Below are 18561 nucleotides of genomic sequence, written 5' to 3'. Positions count from 1 at the left end.
GTGTACGTGAAGAAGGGGAATGAACAACGGTGCATATATTAGGATAGTGGCTCGATTATGGGTACATAACTGGCAGGACCCGAGTTAACTGACTCATCACGAGTACAAGTACTCGGGACGTTTCACGTCTTGGGAGGCAAAGCGAGTTCCATACGAATATCTAGATACGTAAGGACAAGCGGCAGAGCGGTATAGCTCGCTTGAAGACAAGACAAGGATCGGTGCAGTGATCTTGACTCAAGGGATGTTCGTACATCAGCGGCGATTGCGCTACGCTTCGATAGAGTCGCCGGTCTACACGGAGAAAGGACTCCGAGTTCAGGACTCGTCGATTGTATCGAAAGAGTAGCCAGAGAGAGCGCTGCCGCGTGTTGCCGTCGACCATTAACCCAAAAGTCGAGTTGACGGAGTGGTTCAGTGGTCAAACGGGCGGCGGTGTACGTAAGAGCGAGCAGGAGTGCAACGAGTCTCCGATTGTAGCGAACGATAGACACCGGCTACTGCTGCCCTCCTCGTACACGGGCCACAATCGCGGAGACGACGTTGTGGGGGTCGTTCCGTTGCACGTTTACGCCAATAATCTCGTCCATCGCGTTCTCAGGAAACCCAAGTCCCTCCAACGCGTCCTCTGGATGAGTGGACACTGCAACCGAGGCAAGTTTACGCGTCGTTGGTTCGAAAATCAATCCGATGGTGAGATCGAACGGGGGAGATGAGTCAATGCGATATTGGAGCCGGAGCTCGTTATCGGAGATGCTCTCAGCGGCGACGAGGCCGTGGATGGAGCGGTGGAGCGCCAGTGAAGACGTGTACCTACTCACGCCCGATTAATAGACAGTTTCGTGATGGAAGGTGTTAACACGTACCAATCATACAGCGACACCAACAAACGCTCATTCTGCGCATCCGCGGCAGCTCTGTCCTTGATCTTCCGCACCGCGTGCTCCGTCTCGGCCCTCTCCATCCGCAGCCTCTCAGCCTCGCTCGTGCCGGCTCTGATTCGCTCTTTGACCTTGTGCATCTGGCGCTGGGCCTCCTCGAGTTCGTCGTTGAGGGTTTGCATCTCAGCCACTTGATCGACGAGTTTCTGGTCTGCGAGGGGGATGGTGAGGCGCGGGTGGGGGTGGGTTTGACGGAGGCGGATCAGATCGAGCCGAGCGTCGATGATTTTCTGCGATAGCGCGGAAGCGCGCATAGTCAAGTTCTGAGCCTTGTCGTATTCTGCACAAGACATGAGAAGTGAGCAGGAACGATCACAAGTTGGGCTCACCTTGCTCAACGGTGGGTGCCAGCTCCCGGATGTTCTTCTGCGTCTGGTAGAGACTCTCCTTCGCGGATTTCAGTTGGTGTTTCATCTTCTCGTTGGAAGCAAATAGCGCTTTGTTGTCATCGGCGGTTACGATGGGCGCATCGTCGATGTCGCTCACGATGGTCTTCACATACTTGTCCTTCGCGTTCTGCTCCAGATACGCGAACTTTAACTTGCGAAGAAAGGCCTATTGGGTTCATTAATGAGCATAATCGTACGTGGCTTAGTGCAACAGCATCTTACCGTCTGCGCGGCTAGATCTGACGCGACGAGTGCTGGGTCTTTTGCATCTGCGGATTCGTCTTCGGGCGAGTTGAATTGTTCGACGCTCTTGACAATGTTGAGCTGAGAAGACGCCGCTGCGAATTGAGCCGCAAGGGCCTCGATATCTTCCGGTCTGAAAGTCGACATAATGGCGGAGGACAATGACTGGAACAAATCAACTGAATCTGATCGCGACGCGCCGTATCACGTGCGGTTATCTCCTGAGCTCATTATAGGGGTGACGGTGCCAGATGAGCTCCGAATTTTGTAGCTATTCTAGCCTCGGTACGTCCTCATCTGAACTCCATGTTCCACTTACTGTAATGGCAGTATACTTGTTTTAGATATTCTACCGCAGTGACCCGTTCGAGGGAACTAAGCCGCTCTTGCCGGCTACTCAACTCTTCGTGAGAGTTGCCACCCGCCTAGACCTTTGTTACGAGGAACGTTTCTTCCTCGAGGATGCCGTAAAAGAAGCGTGCATTGGTTCACAAGCATAGAGCTACGCTCGTGCTGGTGGATATTCGTGTTTTATTCACAGGAACTTATTTTGTAGCTGACCTTCGAAGCGCCAGGTGGGAATCGCGACGGAGGGGTGAAATTTGTCGCAAGTCAAATTATCATTGCAATTGTACGGAGTAACAGAAACAATTTTTTTCGATGGTTTAACGTAGGTGTCAAACTCCTTTCGTGACGCGATCTTGAAGAACAATTTCTGTACTGTGAGTTCTCGCGCGTGGCCCCTAGTCCAGCCCCCTGAGACCCTAGCGGAGGCCAATAGCCGAAGAACGTGCGTGAAAGTGAATCATTCACGCTTTGCGACTGCAAGACGTTGCCTTGGGCCAATTGTTGAGCCCGGCGCTTCGGCACTCCCCACCATCGTCGGATACGAGCAGCGGAATGAACACCAAAGGGCGCGCCACGCCACGCATCGTCTGCTGCGCCATCCCCATCGCAAGGTCGGCGGGCAAGGTCCTTGTGGTCACCAGCAGAAAACGGCCAAATAATTGGGTCCGTGAGTAGCGGTTTTCACCTCGTCGTCTGCGCCGAGTACTCAACGACGTGGTTTTTATCATTTTTCAACGCCTATCTTGCATTCAGTACCAAAAGGCGGGTGGGAGCCGTCGGATGGTGTATTGGAGGCTGCTGCGTTACGGGAAGCCTTGGAAGAAGGTCTCACCCTTTGTCCCTCTCTCCGTCTCCTCACCTCCTGATCTCTCGTCCTCTTTGCGCCTCCCTTTTGCAAACCGTCCTGGTCTTTACGCATCACCGGCATTCTGATTCACGAAGCCGGGGCCCGTGGCGAAATAACGCGCTTCGTCAAGACAATATACTCGCCGTCGGCGACCTATCACTTCTACGAGTTGGATGTGTCGACGCTTGACTCTGATTGGCTGGAGGCCAGGGAACGGAGAAGAGAGTGGGTGGATTACGCGGAGGCCATCAAGCGCCTGGAATGGAAGCAAGAGCTGTCGGAAGGCTTGAAGATGTCGACGTTGGCCCCGCGCCGTTAGTCCCAGTCCCCAGACGGTCATTGAGCGAGTCTCGTCCGTGACATCTCCTTTATTTCCCTGCTGACTTGACGTCCTTTCTCCGCAGCTCAGTGGCCTGACCTCCCTTCGCCGTTCGTACTCTACAATAACTTAGACGTAGTTATATCTTATTAGTCCGTTCCAGAAAATCCAAGCGGATTCTTCGAGTATCGCGTGCGGGGGTGTCGGATTTGGTGGCTGAAGAAAGTCCCTCGCGACCAGCTCGCAGCTTGCGTGTATCCGGTACCTGATGGTTTTTGATAGGCTCGGCTACACGGGTGAACTGCGTCGGTGTGTAAAGTTCGGATTTCTCTGCTTCACGTGCGAGCGCTTACGTTAATCTTAGCGCCGAAACGTGGCTCACATCACTTTGACAATTCTGTCTACCGATGGTCGTTTACTCGGCTATGTTTCGCCGCGAGGCATCACCATACGAACAACTTGGCAAGCTGGAGATGCCTCCCTTAGGCACCCAAGTAACCGGGAAACGCTCGCGCTTGAAGACTTTGGGTTGAAGAGACACGTCCGTTGTCGGTGGCGCAGATGAGAATACCGCCACTATCAAGAAGTTACTGGACCCCCACGAATATATTCCATGGGAATCGATCCCTCTGCTAGAGTGGGTGTGCATCAACGCCTCCGCGTTACAGTTCGCTGATGCTGATCTTGTGCAGGATTCGGAGTATGGTGCCGAGTTGGCAATCTCGAGGGTAAAGTCGCGGAAAGCATGGGTGCTCTCGCCTTATTCTGTGGCGCAGTGGAATCCCTACCGCCGTTATCACGTTCGGTACGCGCGTTTGGCGCAGTCACCGACACACAAAAACTGACTCGCCCTTCATCGAACACTGATGTATTTAGTTTAGTTGTGCGCTGTTCTGGTAAATCCAAGCACCTCCCAAAAGCTTATCTCATGAGCGGCGATACTGCGGGATAGGAAAAGTTCATATTGACGACACTGTCTTCCTTCATTCTCAGATCCCGGTCCCCGACGCACTACGCAGTATGCCTTTCTTTCCAGGTATAAATCTTCTTGACTGGGTTAATACGAATGTAGACAGCCGTGGAAGAAGTCGTACAGATCAACGCCTCCGTGGACAAGATTTTGATATCAGATATGAACACGCAAAGCTCCTTGGATGTGTTTGTTCACCATTTTCGTCCACCATTATGGGGTTACGAAAAGGGGGACGAGCTCATCCAAAACATTATTTTCTATATGTTTCACAGCCATCAGTAGTCGTCGACACTTGATGAAAGATTTCCTCAGGCGTCGGGCAATTTTCAAATTCTGGGGTAACAAGTGCGCCGATATCTGGCGGTATTCATTCTACGTCTGCCAAAAACATCGGCTGCATACGACGCACAGCAGTCATCCGGGCATAAGAGTTCAACGTTCATCTTGAGAACAGCAAAGCCCGTTCTTGCCGAAGCGCTGAAATAAACGCACGGCGCTGTACTCCAATTTGGCAAGCACCACATCTTGTGCACCTTCATCAACCATAAAGCCTTCCGACAGCGTCGCGAATGAGGAGCAAATCGCGCCCAAACGCCATCGAGGCTATGGCTGCTGTTGGGTGGTTACGCCCTTTATACCCTTCGTATAGGCAGCAGACTCAAATTCCTGAATCCTCCTGGTTCCACTCGATCGAATGCCTTCTCAGTTACCGCTCGATGAGGCGCTTTTGCTGGGGCTTTGGAGGGTATAACGTTCAATGCCATAGCTGTTCGTATAAAGCTTCGTATGATCAGGGATTCCACTACCCACTCGCAGGTTGATCCCGTGCAGACGATTGGAAGTATGCCCATGAAACGGATCACGGTAGACACCATCACGGAGATAGATATAGGTGCGGGAGAAGCGAAAGCGAGAGAGGGAACTACATAATCCACGATTGTCGCCAGCTTCCAAAACTATACGTACACCGCGATCGTCCAAGTGCCCCGTAGGGCTTCGAAACAATGACAAGCCCTTGTACCCAGCGATGGATTGGACATCAAACCCGCGAACGCATTATCCGCGATCCCAGGCTCTCTCAGGTGTAAGAAAGATATAGTACGATTGTGAGCCTTTGGATATGGGGATGTACTGGTACAAATTTGACTAATGAACGTCTGGAGTGAATGGGGGATGTTGCGAGCTGGGAGCAGAACTGAGGGGCTAGTATCCTAAACTGGTGACCCATGCAGACTCTCCTTCGCGGCTGAATCTGCATCTGCATCATCCTCCACTTGGGTAGTGATATCAATTTTGATACGCTTCATAGGGAGACTCCCAATGGTCTGAACGACGGGCGATCCTGGTTGAGAAGACGAGTTGTGGCTGTTGCCAATCGCGCGAAGCTTAATCCGTATGCTTATCGCGTTGAATGTAATCCCCTGGAATCCGCAGCCGCCCGTCAGAACCATTCTGTCCAAAACGCCCCTCGAAGGTTAAGCTTGGAAAAGACGACTCACCACTATCGGTGCGATCAGCAGCTGCGGTATACGTTGGGCGCTGTTGTTGCTGGAGTACAGCGCGAGCAGCACGATTTCTACGACAAGCTGCAGGGCCGCCGATTCGATGAGTATGCGCAAAATTGGTATCAAGGCGCTTTCGGTTCGGTATTTCGCTGATTTTGACGATGTTCGGTAGATGCGGAATGCCATAAGGCCGGTGGTGATGATGTTTTGGACGACGGCGATTGAGTAGAACGCCTTTATCCATGACTGGAGATGGCTTTCAAAAACGTAGAGCGTCGGGTCGATTTGCGCGAATAGAGCGCAGACGGTATATCCTGAGACTAAGGAGGGTGAGGCGTCGTTAGAACTCAGCGGGACGGAGATGGCTTGGAGCGCCACTGGGCGGTGGGCACCTACCAATGCTAGCGGTCAGGAGCATCAGCGGGAGCGCGATTACTCGCCAGTCTTTATTCCACAGGATAAAGCACCTATATATCTGAGAAAACAGAGACAATTGAGTACGGCAACATCACAAGAGAGAACGACCTGCACCACACAGGTGTGGAAGATCAAACATTGTGTACTTACCGCTGCCGCGCCGCCCAAGATCTCTTGCGTTGCATATAGAGTGTTTGTCACGACATCGTCCCAGCGCCTCAGGTTGTTTATATACCCAATCGCACCACCCTCATCTCCAACATGGTTGACGAAGCCGTAGAATACGTGATATCCGTTCATGGCGAAGTGCCATGTCGATATGAAGAACATGACCCAAGAGAACCCGAACATAACCTTCGAGGGTCCATGGTTCAACGGGGACTAGCCAGGGCGAATACACGTCGTACACACCTTGCCATGGATGTCGCTGCGGTGCCCGCTCCCAAAGGTGAACAATAGTGTTCCGCAGAAGAGACAGAGAAAGAACCCTGTTTTTACGAGTTAGGTGCTAGGATGTGAAGCTTAAGACGTCTAATCGCTGGTGATCCAACGGTCAGACGTTCATTTGGAGGTCTGACCATATGCAAGAGACTACATGGAACCAATCAGACCACGGCAATGACTGTAATTCTGTGCACGGACCTCTAGCCAGACAGCGAGCAGGAACACTTGATTGAACGATACCTGCTCGGACATAGTAAATGGGGGGAAGCCTCAGGCCGTCCCACAACCATGCGCATGGCTAGTATAAGAGCATTCGTGGAGAGTACCCAATTTACCCAATTTATCCCTCGTGAAAACGTAGGAAGGCATCTTTAATTTTCGGCGCTGATGAAGAACTTTCAGCCACATTGGCAGTTTACCGGTTTGATGCTATCTCCTGCGAAGTACTTACTTTCTCGTCAGTTATGGCCAATGGCGACGGCGAATTTTTTGTCTCACAGTTGTCCTGTCATGAGAGTTGAATCTAAGCGCCCAAACTCTGATCCTTCTTTCCTTCTTCGCAACTTCTTCGTCTACATTCCTTCCGACTTGAGGCCTTGAGGCTTCTGGCTTACGAGAGTACCTTGCCGTACAAACCTGTCTTTCAGCCTGACGACTCTCGGTGCTCTACAACGAGAGCGACTCGGAGCTGGACCACAGAGTACTAGCAGTTCGTCGACGCGATGCGACTTCCAAGTTAGCGTACCTGGAGACGTGTTGATGATTGATCCAACAACTCATCACCGCTGCTGTCGGATAATCAGCTGAGCGAGTACTTCGTTATCTGATGCCTTCCCCCATGCCACACCGGGCAACCTCAGCTTGCTCTTCCGACCAACTCTTCATTGCGCAAGGTAAGGTCGATTATCAAATCCTCCGGCCATCTCGCGTTCAGATAGGAACCATTCCTGATGTATATTCATTGAAGGTGCAGTGTTCCCAGGGTAAGACGTGCTGTATCATGTTGTCCTGACGCCTGTTACATGTAGACCTACGGTGGTTTGGTGCTGCCTTGGACGTCGCATTCATAATGGGCGTCATTTGACTGACATATCCTGTGTTAGAGCCACCATTTTGACATGTACGTCTGCCATTACTTCAACAGCACATCGGGCCTGTATATGTTCCAATCACAATCACAAGAACTTCCACCGCGCGCTCTGGTTGAATTCTGACGTGACGGCATCATTATCAGATTCAGGAGACAAAATGGAGTACCCATGGTACTATTGATGATCACACATATGGGTCTGTTTCTCTGAGTCCCCGCTGATCACGCTAGCGAATTGTGGCACACGGTCGAAGTAAATAAATCAAGCCCCGTATGCGACCCCCCTTCGCCCATACCCACTTCCGCTCAGGCCCATGGCGGACTCTATCGAGTTATACGACGTCCATCGTCAACACTGGACATCGAAACGAAGCCGTATATTCGTGCGGAACACATGCACGCTTAATCCCGTACATATTTTCCCAACGCTAGACGTACCAGGGAGCCCTCCTTCCCATCATCATCGTTCCCCGTCTGCGTCGCGATGTCTGGCTTGATGATAGCCATAGCCCTCGACTAGAGCTAGAGCACGGCGATCTCCCTATGGACATTGAAGGAAGGGATCAAATGATACCCCACTCCTTGATATATCTCTAGAAACGGCCGTAAGTTCTCTAGTATACGATCCATTCATTTAATACCTCATAGGTGATAGATGGTCAAGCCACAGCGGATTCGAAATGATATGAAGCAGCTCCAGTTTCAGCAACGACGGATTGCATGAATCAGAGAGCGGAGCCTTACAGCGAGTATCGCGGGGGAAGTTGGTAAGAGTCATCTTTGTCCTATGCCCCAGACCCCAAACGCCTTGCGAGTCAGTGATCGTCCCCCGCCCGCTCGTGGAATTCCTTTGCGATGGAGCATGTTACATTCTTTGTTTGATATTCAGCAAGTACAAGAAATTAGGTATCTACAGCGACATCAAGTAAGTAAGAAGTAAATAGTATTGAATGGGGTGTCCTGAACGAAAAGAAGTCGAAGATGAAAGCCACGCATGAATGAGATATCAAACTGTGGCAGGGAGTCGATCGTTCGAGCCTCCGTGCAGGGCAGGCTTTCCATCTGTATCGTCTTCTATCTCCCTGCTGATGTCTACCACTGCGGGCAAATGCCCATAAAAGCACGAGTGATACGGAGATGGTACTGTGAGGGTAAAACAACACACTTCTGCTTATTCCCACCGTAGATACTGTAGAGTAATTCAGTTTATTGTTCAAAATATATATTATCATATCAATCCAAGTTGTAATTTAAATATTTCTCAAGTATTGGCACTGGTATTATGGGGGAATAAATGAGATTAATACCAGCCTTCCACCTACAAAAATAACATGATGATCTTGAAGATGTTATTCTAAAAATCACCACAGTTAGTATTCAGATTATCATGAGCCCTTTATCTGTCGGAGATAACCTGATGATATTCTAAATATCATTCCCGATATAGTTAACGTATCCCTGATAGCGTGTATTTAGGATGTAAACTACGATATCTCCCGCATATCGACGAAGGCAGTATTCTAAGTATCATAGGAGATCTTACGTTGAAAATATACTAGAATGTATTCACAATAATGTACATAGGTTGTATGATGAATTTATAGCTGCAAGCCAAGTGCTACAAGAAAAAAAGACAAATGGTGTACGCGATCAATACATGGAAAGGATCAATTTCCATGTAATCCTGCGGGTTGAACGGCACTACCTGGTGCCCAAACCCGCGTCGGGATACCAGATTGTCGTCGTCGTCGTCGATCGTGATGGTTAGAATCCAATCGCCGCCGTTTTGGCCGCGAAAAACGTGGATAGATGACGATAATGCGCCTGCAGGCGTCACGGAAGCGTCGCTACAAATTGGTGTGCGTTAGCGTAGTAGAAAAGAATACAGAACACTTACACGATGACAACGTTGTCCATAGGGCGAAGGACGCCGAAATTGCGTACCAGGACCTCTACAAAGGCCAGCCAGGCGACAGGGCGTGGAGTGTTAGGCGAATACCAAGCTCGCATGTTTGTTTTTTTTGAGATGCTGGGTTGAAATGTGTTAGAAAATGAGGTTGAGAGTGGTGCACCACTTACTTTGTACTGATGATGATGGTGGTGAGAGGTGGGCACGATGACGGCGTCGAACTCGCGCGCCAAAGCTGGCGGGACTGCTTACGGCGTCGAACTCTCGCGCCAAAGTTGGCGGGACTGCTTACGGCGTCAACGTCCTGATTATGCGCACTTCACTATCCGTACGTCCCTCTCTCTTTATGTTCCTCTTCCTCTCTCTTCTCTCCCTACACTCTATCCGCGTATCCGTAATCCTCGTCGTCTTCATGGTCTCGCACTCGCATTCCAGTCGCCGTGTTCGACTCGCCAATCGCCACAACGCTCAACGTTAACGTTCGTGCAACTCGACTGGGGGTGTATCGAAAGGAACACGAACACGACGACGGTGGTGATGTGGTGGTGATCGCGATGATGCGCGTTCTCGTTCATCGGTGCGTATTCCCTTCGTTGGGCGTCGAGTTTCTTCTCGTTGGTTTCTTTCTATCCGCGCTGGTTCGTCGGTCCTCGTACCGTTTACCATTCGTCCTCAATCATTTGTCGTTCACCTGTCCACCCGTTATATCGTCGTTTGCTTCTAGTCTCTCCATCGAGGTCTTGTGGTTTCGTTGGTTTCGTGGTTTCGTGGTTTCGTGGTTTCGTGGTTTCGTGGTTTCGGATCGTGTTATCCATCTCCTCACCACCTCTCCTCCTCCTCCTCCACCTCGTCGTCGTCGTCGTCGAGTTATCGTCGTCGTCGTCGAGTTATCGTCGTCGTCGTCGAGTTATCGTCGTCGTCGTCGAGTTATCGTCGTCGTCGTCGAGTTATCGTCGTCGTTCTCGTTCGCATCCACGGTTACATAGGCGTTTCATTTCGTTTGCGATCTACTCCCCTTGCTGATTTCCTTTCCTTCGTTCCAGAACCCAGCGGCGCCGTGTTCGCATCTACGTAAACGTTAGCTTCGGCGTATGCAATCGTGCTCGCGAGGTAATATATTGCGATAAGGCTAGTCGTCATCGTCTTTGCGGTATTGTTCATTTACTAACTGACACGCGTACTCCTCCCCGTTCGTCGTTCTCACCCGCGTCTGCTTCTCCTGCACGCATTCACCCATCAGTAGGTGCGGGGATATCGATGGCGGCTAGAGATGGAAGGCGTGGAGAGCGGCGTGGAGAGAGGAGGAGGATGTGGGGAAGGATGTAGCCCATTTTGTAACGATTGGGGATCCTTCGTGGTGCGAGAGTCGTCCAAATCATAGCCCCGTCTTCGTGATTGTCGTGGCTCGTCGAAGCGCGCCATTAGGTGCTCGCTTGCACCGGTACCTTCAGCACAGATAAGATGCCATCAGAGGACATGGATAGTATCCTAATTAGTCAAATCAACACCAACGCAGTCAGCACAACACGTATTCAGAGCGTGAACTGACCTCGATAGCGAGACCCCCCGAGTTCAACCAGTCTCGATGGCAAGGTTGTCGACATCACCCCATGCGGCACTCGCCAAATTTCGAAACTGCGACTGATCAACTGCGCTTGAGCGCTTGCTCTGGCTGCATTACTGCTTTTGGTAGCATGCACATGGACTACCATCTTTGGCAATGTATGTCCAGGAACGTTTACGAACGGACTTCCTTGGAGACCTTGTAATGCAAGAGCCGTCGTGTATGATTCAAATAATTCGGTATCAAGATACATTGGTAAAGGATCCCATAACGTGGCATTATTTACTAATGGTACTACCCAAGATATTTCCATTCATCCCAGAGATCTTCGTACCTGCCAATAGCGAGATGCTTCCAACCATCTGGCAGGTCTTGACTATACGCATTCTGCGGTTTTTGATTGCCGAAACGGTCATAGGCGTCGTCAGATACACATGACTCGTCTTTGTCTCTGTCTTCACCCATAAAGTGGCCACTGGCACCCGCAGCATCGACTTCTTTACCCGTAACGAGCAGGTCCTGTGAGAAGATAGCCAAATCCCCAGCTGCGTCGTATGATTCCACTGGAATGGGTGAGATGGGTACGATGTTGATCATCCGGGCTGAGTCAACAATATGCTCAAAGTCAACTGGAGTGAGCAACTCGACGAGAGAAGCGATCCAGAGTTTTCGGCGGTTGGAACAGTTTCCCCAATTTCGAGGGAAATAGGTCCCTTCATCCCCTTTGCGACCTTGCGAGTACAGGCTGAGGGCCGAATGCACCTAGTATAACTGATATCAGTTGCCAGTTTATCTCATAAGGCCATCGAGACCTACCGCGTAGACAGATGTAATCAGTTCCCCCCGATCTTGCTCTTCCATATAGAGCGGTAGGCAGTCATATGGACGTTGTGATATATAGGCTGAGTATGTCGCTAATATCATGGGCGACTGAAGGAATCCCTGAGGACCGGCTACTCATCAGTACGTAGTCACTCCTTTCGCAAAATGAGAATTTACGCACCTTCCTTCGACGATAGGCTTGGTCCACCTCGCGGAACATATAGGGAGGAAATAATCTTCCTTCGCCAAGTATGTGGTGTATCCACTGTACAATGTCATCTGAGTCGCGTTCCGACACTAAGACTTGAACGGCAGCAATGGCCGCCATCTTGACATATTCTAAGTTAACAACAGGCGGCTGTCTCCATGATTGATTATGAGTGACACTCGCTAGGAACAGATACACGCACGGGATCGCTCAATGTCTCAAGAGTCGTCAGAGTGTGGCTTGAACCCCGGGGCAACCCGATAGATGCGTTCTGAACGATCGTGTCAATGCTCATATAGAACATGGATGTACTCATGCCGCAGATGATGGGTTGAAGTTTCCGGAGGGCGTGTACGTGTATCGCGAGCCGCGCCTTCTTCAGTCTCTTTGAATCGGCACCTAATATATGAATGAGCTAAACCCACAAGCACAGTGTTTAGAGCTTACATCGACACTTGACAGCGATGCAACGGTTGCGATGATCACTAAGACCCTTGTAGGCTTTAGGCGGGAGCAACATGGCAAACACAGATTGCGGGGGAAAGATGAATGTAAGGAAGATAATCCAAAGCACCGAGAATGCTTGCGAGTATTATCACTGTGGTACGTACACATCATGATGTCCTTGAGGTTGTAAGCCCTGCAGGTGTACCATAAATCATCGTGATGTCCTTGAGGTTGAAAGCCCTGCAGGCGTACCATCAATGAAAACCTGGCGGTGATGGAATGTATCGATAAGAGTTGAACTATACACATGTGACGGGGGTGAAATACGGGAAATTTCAAAAGCTATCTAACGGCTGCAATGCGTCGAGTACCAATGCCAAGGTTGACAAAGACAACCGCATTTCCTTAGAAGTCTCAGAGTAAATGTGAGTTCACCATTTCCAGAGTTGTGGGCGCCTCGGTCTCCAGCCGGCTGGAGAGCGCGAACGACTTTGTTTGCACTTCAAGCAAGCCCTCTTCTACGCAGCGAATGAGGTACTTGATGGTGGGGGTGTCGAAGGCGTCATCAACCACCACCATCATCATGTGGTCTGCGAGATAGGTGGATTGAGAATGGGCGTGAAAATATAGTAAACCCAAATCTAAGAAATCACCTTCATCGACGAGGGACACTGCAAGCTACCACATCAGCGACAGCGATGGCATTGAGAACCACTACGCAGCGACATACCTCGCCTATCCTTTCGGCGGCGTCGCTTGATGATCTGTTGATATCGCTTGCATCGCTTGCACGAACGACCTGGCAGAGAGAGAGTCTTCAGTTTCTCTATAGAGCGAGCCTAAAATGCCAACGCACGAGGGGAGATATGCAACATTCCTTGAGAACACTATAGCTAGTGGAGAAGGGAGTGTTGACGGACTACATTTATATAATCCTGACAAGATCTGTCCTGAATTGTTTCCAGACCAGGTAAAGGCGAGGTGTGAATCGGGAGTATTAGCGAATCTACATTAAGTAGATCGTGCTCGAATGTTTGGGCATCTTGAGCGACAATCGATGAGGCGACTGCATTCAGATATTTTACTGATAAGCTGCGTGGGGACCGCCGCTATCATTTACGATTAAGGTATTTACCACCACGTTTGTGGCTAGAGATTGGAGCTCAGACTGTGTTGGAAGGTACCAAACTTCGAATAGAACGAAGGTGATGATGATCGATGATATGCTATCCCTGCGCTCTCCCCGTGAGCCCCAGCTTATGTCACAATTCGTGCGTGATGGTTCGAAGTGGGGCAGAGGTTTATGTCTTGCCTTGCTTGGAGACGAAAGCGATTACCAAGGCGTCGAAGGGTGCGGAAATTAGGAAAACTCAGACGATTGCCTCAGCTATATACAGGTCGAAAGGTTAGCAACAAAAAGAGAGAGGCGCGATACATCACATACCCGATTCAGTGGCAAGGCATGGACAAGCTCTTGACCAGTCTCCGCTCCCATACTTGTCAAAGCACAATGCGAGACAATGGCCGGTGGCGGGATGACATGGTAATCATTAACATTCCGGAAGCACAGGAAACCTCCAGCGAATCCATATTGTCTGTATGGGTCAAGGGCCGAATCGACTGGTTGGAAGGACCGAATACCCAAGAAGATACCGGTGAACAGCGGCGTGGTGTACTGAAATACCCTTTCTACGACACCAGCGAGTATAGGTGTGTCTGCATCGACAGTGGTTGCTGCAGGATGAAAGACGACCAGACTATTTCGGATTTTGGAGGTACCAGCACAACCGTATGATATGCCATGAAGCAGAATTTCGTCATAGAATGAAGGATTGCGGTCGACTAACACAGTGGCCGAGAGCTGACTGCATAGCTTTTGATAGTAACAGTCGTCCAAACGTGTGAGTTCTACCTCGAGACCTAATTTAATCTCTGAACTAGGCTCAAACTCGCCGAAACGAGCAAGACGCCATGTGTCCTCTCGGCTGAACTTGGCCAGAATGTCGACAATTCCAGATACTTTATTGCGTAGAGCGGTATCATCTGCCAAAAGGGCAGAGAGATTGGCATTACGTGCGGACGTCATCATCATCGTCGACTCTAGCTGGCCACCTGTGGATGAGATTAGCTGGGCCTATTTACGCTGTTGACATGGGTAACTCACCTGGCTTTCGGTTTGTGTTCATGCGATGAAGAAAATTGATATAGCGCTCGTAATATGGAGAGCTGTGTGAGTGGACAGGCCCAAAGTCCTCTAGCATCCTCCCGACATGAAGGGCAGCGTGATGAATGGGTTTGATGGACACATCTGGGTAGAGTTGGTGGGCTTGTTGCATGTAACGCGTAATGTGGAAGTCATAGGTAGCAATCTGTTCCTTTGAAGTCGTTCGCATATTGGCTGTTATGACCGCCGTAACGAGGTCCATGAAGTTTGCCAATATTTCTCTCATTCGACCCTCGGAGGCGTGCCACATACGGATCAAGGTAATGGGTAGATGGACTGTGCAGAGCATGCGGGTTTGGCTTGCGTTCAAGTCTGTCAGCGAGGTCCAATCACGGGGGACACGAGAAACCCAAGTAGGAAGCATTGTGCGCTCCATATCTTGCCAAATCTCTTTCATGATATCGATGCCTAATACCGATGTTCTCTTTGCGTCCCTTTCAGGAAGTAGGGAAGCAAGGTGAGGTATTACGGTTTCATCCGTAACGGCCTGTCGGGATACGTTAGATTGAAATCATATTAAGCGGGGAAACTTAAATCCCTTCTCGATGATAGCATCTACCAAAGGCAGTTTCACATTACGCCCAATGGAAGGTACAGAAGAAGGATCGATATCAATCAAGTGGCAAATACGGCGGAGGACGTCAATAGTCGATCGTTGGGAGACATGCTCGCGGGATGGACCACTCGCATCTGAGGCCAGGTATGTCAAAATCTTCCGTATGGAGCTATGGAGCTTTGTATCTTGTGTGAGCGACGGGTTCGATGGTTCTACATTTTCAGCACCCAGTATCTCGTCTACCATTTGACCAGGATCGGGGGTTTCAACTCTGATTACGCCTTCCACAGGCATGGGGCCAATTTCGTTTGGCGGCAGGTCTTCGTCATCTGAGTTGGATAGCCACATATTTAAGGGTTCATCGGTGGTGACAGCTTGAATTGGGACTTGCTTTTGCAAGAATCTGTGAACAGAAGAGTGCAACACGTCCGCTCGCTGAGACGACATGTCAGTTGCACAGTGTTGCGCTGGGAATGTATCTACTGACCCATCGAACTATATTTCGCGCTAAGATCCACCGAGTCCCGATTACTTCAGTATGAGTGTCGCCCAGGATGGTATTCTCTACGCATACCACATAGAGAATAGCGCGGTGAAATTCTAGTAGTTTGTAGAGGAGGTCTTGAGGATTGTCCGCGATCAATTTATTGCAGGCAGGTAATTTGGCGACGTAGGTTTTTGGGATGGTCATTTTGTCATTGACAATCGCGGTGTGAGATGCGCCGTCTCCCCCCGGATGCTTGAGGTCGATTCGGAACATATCGCGGAGGTGGCCCTTGAGGAGGTTGATATCAAGCGTGTGCATGGTGTCGATGACGATGAATCGAATGGGATCCCAATAAGGAAGATCGAAAAGGGGGGACCAACGCTGGCCATATGCATCGAAAATTTGGCTTTGATGAGCCGTACATCGTGCATTTTTCCAAAGGTTGGCAAAAAAGAGTACTTGTCGTCGATCTTTCAGCGGCCATTTCGATGGATCAAGAATATCCATGTCATCGTGATCGATATCACAGATAGTGCAGAGGTTATGGGCCATGGCGGCGGGTTTCCCTGCGATCTGCCGAGCTGCAAGCATATCACATATGAGGGGAATGAGCAACGCAAGATAATGTCGCCCATTGGGCGAACACCTCGTCCGCGAAAAAGAGACGCCAGGGTTCCAAAACGGTTTGAACTCGTCGACCACAAGCTGAATATATGGATTGATATGGGTGGTGTCAGGTTTAGTTGGGCCGGGGATGATGCCTACTAGGTATATATTTTCGGGGAGATATCTCAGGTGAGGCGGAAAATTGTAACAAATTATCCAGATGCCAGTGGCGGAAGTGGGAGTCTGTCCTGGCTTGGCGGCATTGGGCTCAAAACTATCGACCGATAGACCGAACACCAGACGTCCCTCGGTGAGGGAGGGAGATAAAAATGGGCGACCCTCATGGTCTTTGAGCTGCTGAAAGACATCGGCTAACCAAATATCCGAGGTAGGACGTGTGTCGTTTAGCCCGGCGGGATAACTGTCCAGTAGTTCTTCAACGTCTTTACGAGATAAAAGCCTCCCCAGCCAATGTTTGAAATCCTGATGCTGATATGTAAGACGTGGCTCTATCCTAGGGCGGCCTCCAACAAGAGACTCTTTCCATAATGGCTGGTTGCAGGTCGAGCTATGCGGAGTTTCACGGCTGATGCAGTGAGTAGGGTTTTTGTTGTTTGGGTCATGTGGATAGACGGTATGGCACGTCAGGCAAGACACATAAGTTCGAAGAACGGGGTCTATGTGCAGAGATTTCGTAGCCGTTCGAGGATCTTTGGCTAACGAGTCAACGACCGAACGAAGTGCACCAGATGAGAGTAGCAGATCCTGATTCCCTGCAATTTGCAAGCGAAGCGCTTTTCTTGACATAAAATGAAAGTTTTGCATGATGGCCGAGAGTGTGTACGCAACCTGCTGGACAGGGTCGGGGGGAATTACAGTTTCGAAGTAGACATCTCATCAAAGGAACTCGTGAGCCAATGTCAGGTAGAGTACGGATGGAATTTACCAGTGTTGATTACTGGTCGACCGTTACGGTCGACCGTGTTCCTGTTTCGTTGTTGCGACCAATGAAGCTCTTTCTCGCGATCTAGTTGATGCAAGTAGTCCTCGAGTGAGGAAATGAGTGCGTTGACTTCTTGGGATTCTGCGAGGAGAGATGCCTTCGAGAGTAGATGGGCAACGCGGAGTTCGGAGTGGAGGAAGGCTGTATTAGATCGCTTATGTGTTTGCAGAGCATGTATACCCGTATTGGGCTGCCGTGGATCCATATGGAGAGCATATTCACCTAACGTAGTCGCCCGGGGATCGTTGATGAAGACTAAAGGATTGTTAAGTGAAGAAGACGGCAGAGCCGCCATTGCTGCGACTTCTTGCTGCGCTAGGAGTAGCCAACCACCAACTTCTTCCGGAGCAGATGCAACCGGGATGGCGACATCTTCAGACTCGATGTGGAGACGTTTGTCGTCCCGGCCGTGATTATCTCGGGTAGAGCGAGACACTGATTTACCTCCCATGAAACTGTGAGTCTGAGGATCCCATTTTGCGCAGTGACTACGGCAATGGCAAGTGACGTATTTCATCTTTTGAGGTTGAGAGAAAGATAAATTGCTTGCGCTTGGTCTTGGCTATAGAGTACACCGTAAGGACTGTCGATTGGGGGTTCGAAATCTGTACTCTTCCGATGTGAGAAGAGGATGAAAGGCGGCGATCAGAGTATTATATGAGCGATATGAGAGAGGATTCGATTGAGACACCTTTGTGCTGTGATCCAAGAGTGTCGTCCAGCCTGCTTCGAATGTCGTGAAACCTGCGTACAGCCGCGCTCCTAATTCTTCCGTCTTGATGACTCAGGATGAAGTGGTACTCTCTCAAGTCTGTACATCGAGACACTAATGAGCACCACACATTTCTTCCGTCTCGATAACGAGACCAACTCGAGGTCTTGACATGTGGCAGCGGCACTTCAAACTTCTGCATTGCCAAAAGTGGTAGTTCAAATAGACGTGATTGGTGCATTGCCAAACGTGGTAGTTCAAATAGACACGTGTCTATGTGAACTACCACTTTTGGCAATGCAGAAGTTTGAACTACGGTTAGTCTCACACACGAGACGACTATGATATTTTCGGTGAATTCTCATCAACCTACTACCAGGGATAACTAGACACTAATTTAGACATAGGAAGAATACGAAGTCCACAATATCAATCGAATCTCTATGAAAACGGGGCTTGCATACGTAGAAGTTCTCTTGCGTACTGGAGAATATTATACATGTAAAT

The 18561-nt window shown here is 50.0% G+C and overlaps 4 protein-coding genes across 4 annotated transcripts; 1 reads left to right on the top strand and 3 right to left on the bottom strand.

The window, feature by feature from the left end:
* Window positions 1-497: 497 nt before the first annotated feature.
* Window positions 498-1720, bottom strand: PC9H_010350 (uncharacterized protein; the record flags this gene model as incomplete). Its single annotated transcript, XM_036779844.1, has 4 exons — window positions 498-813; window positions 861-1221; window positions 1271-1496; window positions 1553-1720. The coding sequence occupies 4 exons, from the start codon at window positions 1718-1720 to the stop codon at window positions 498-500; spliced, it is 1071 nt and encodes a 356-aa protein (XP_036627227.1).
* A 753-nt stretch (window positions 1721-2473) lies between these two features.
* Window positions 2474-3087, top strand: PC9H_010349 (uncharacterized protein; the record flags this gene model as incomplete). Its single annotated transcript, XM_036779843.1, has 3 exons — window positions 2474-2588; window positions 2675-2746; window positions 2864-3087. 3 exons carry the CDS (start codon window positions 2474-2476, stop codon window positions 3085-3087), a joined length of 411 nt encoding a protein of 136 aa, XP_036627226.1.
* Window positions 3088-5271: 2184 nt separating this feature from the next.
* On the bottom strand, window positions 5272-6333 carry PC9H_010348 (uncharacterized protein; the record flags this gene model as incomplete). The annotated part of the gene is made up of 4 exons (XM_036779842.1): window positions 5272-5481; window positions 5560-5885; window positions 5962-6040; window positions 6133-6333. 4 exons carry the CDS (start codon window positions 6331-6333, stop codon window positions 5272-5274), a joined length of 816 nt encoding a protein of 271 aa, XP_036627225.1.
* Window positions 6334-9134: 2801 nt separating this feature from the next.
* On the bottom strand, window positions 9135-9526 carry PC9H_010347 (uncharacterized protein; the record flags this gene model as incomplete). Its single annotated transcript, XM_036779841.1, has 2 exons — window positions 9135-9363; window positions 9414-9526. 2 exons carry the CDS (start codon window positions 9524-9526, stop codon window positions 9135-9137), a joined length of 342 nt encoding a protein of 113 aa, XP_036627224.1.
* Window positions 9527-18561: the final 9035 nt, after the last annotated feature.

The sequence above is a fragment of the Pleurotus ostreatus genome, assembly GCF_014466165.1.
Source record: "Pleurotus ostreatus strain PC9 chromosome Unknown scaffold_8, whole genome shotgun sequence".
In the NCBI taxonomy this organism is placed as follows: Eukaryota; Fungi; Basidiomycota; class Agaricomycetes; order Agaricales; family Pleurotaceae; genus Pleurotus; species Pleurotus ostreatus.
Note: the sequence above shows the minus strand (reverse complement) of the source record. Positions and strands in the feature narration are given on the sequence as shown.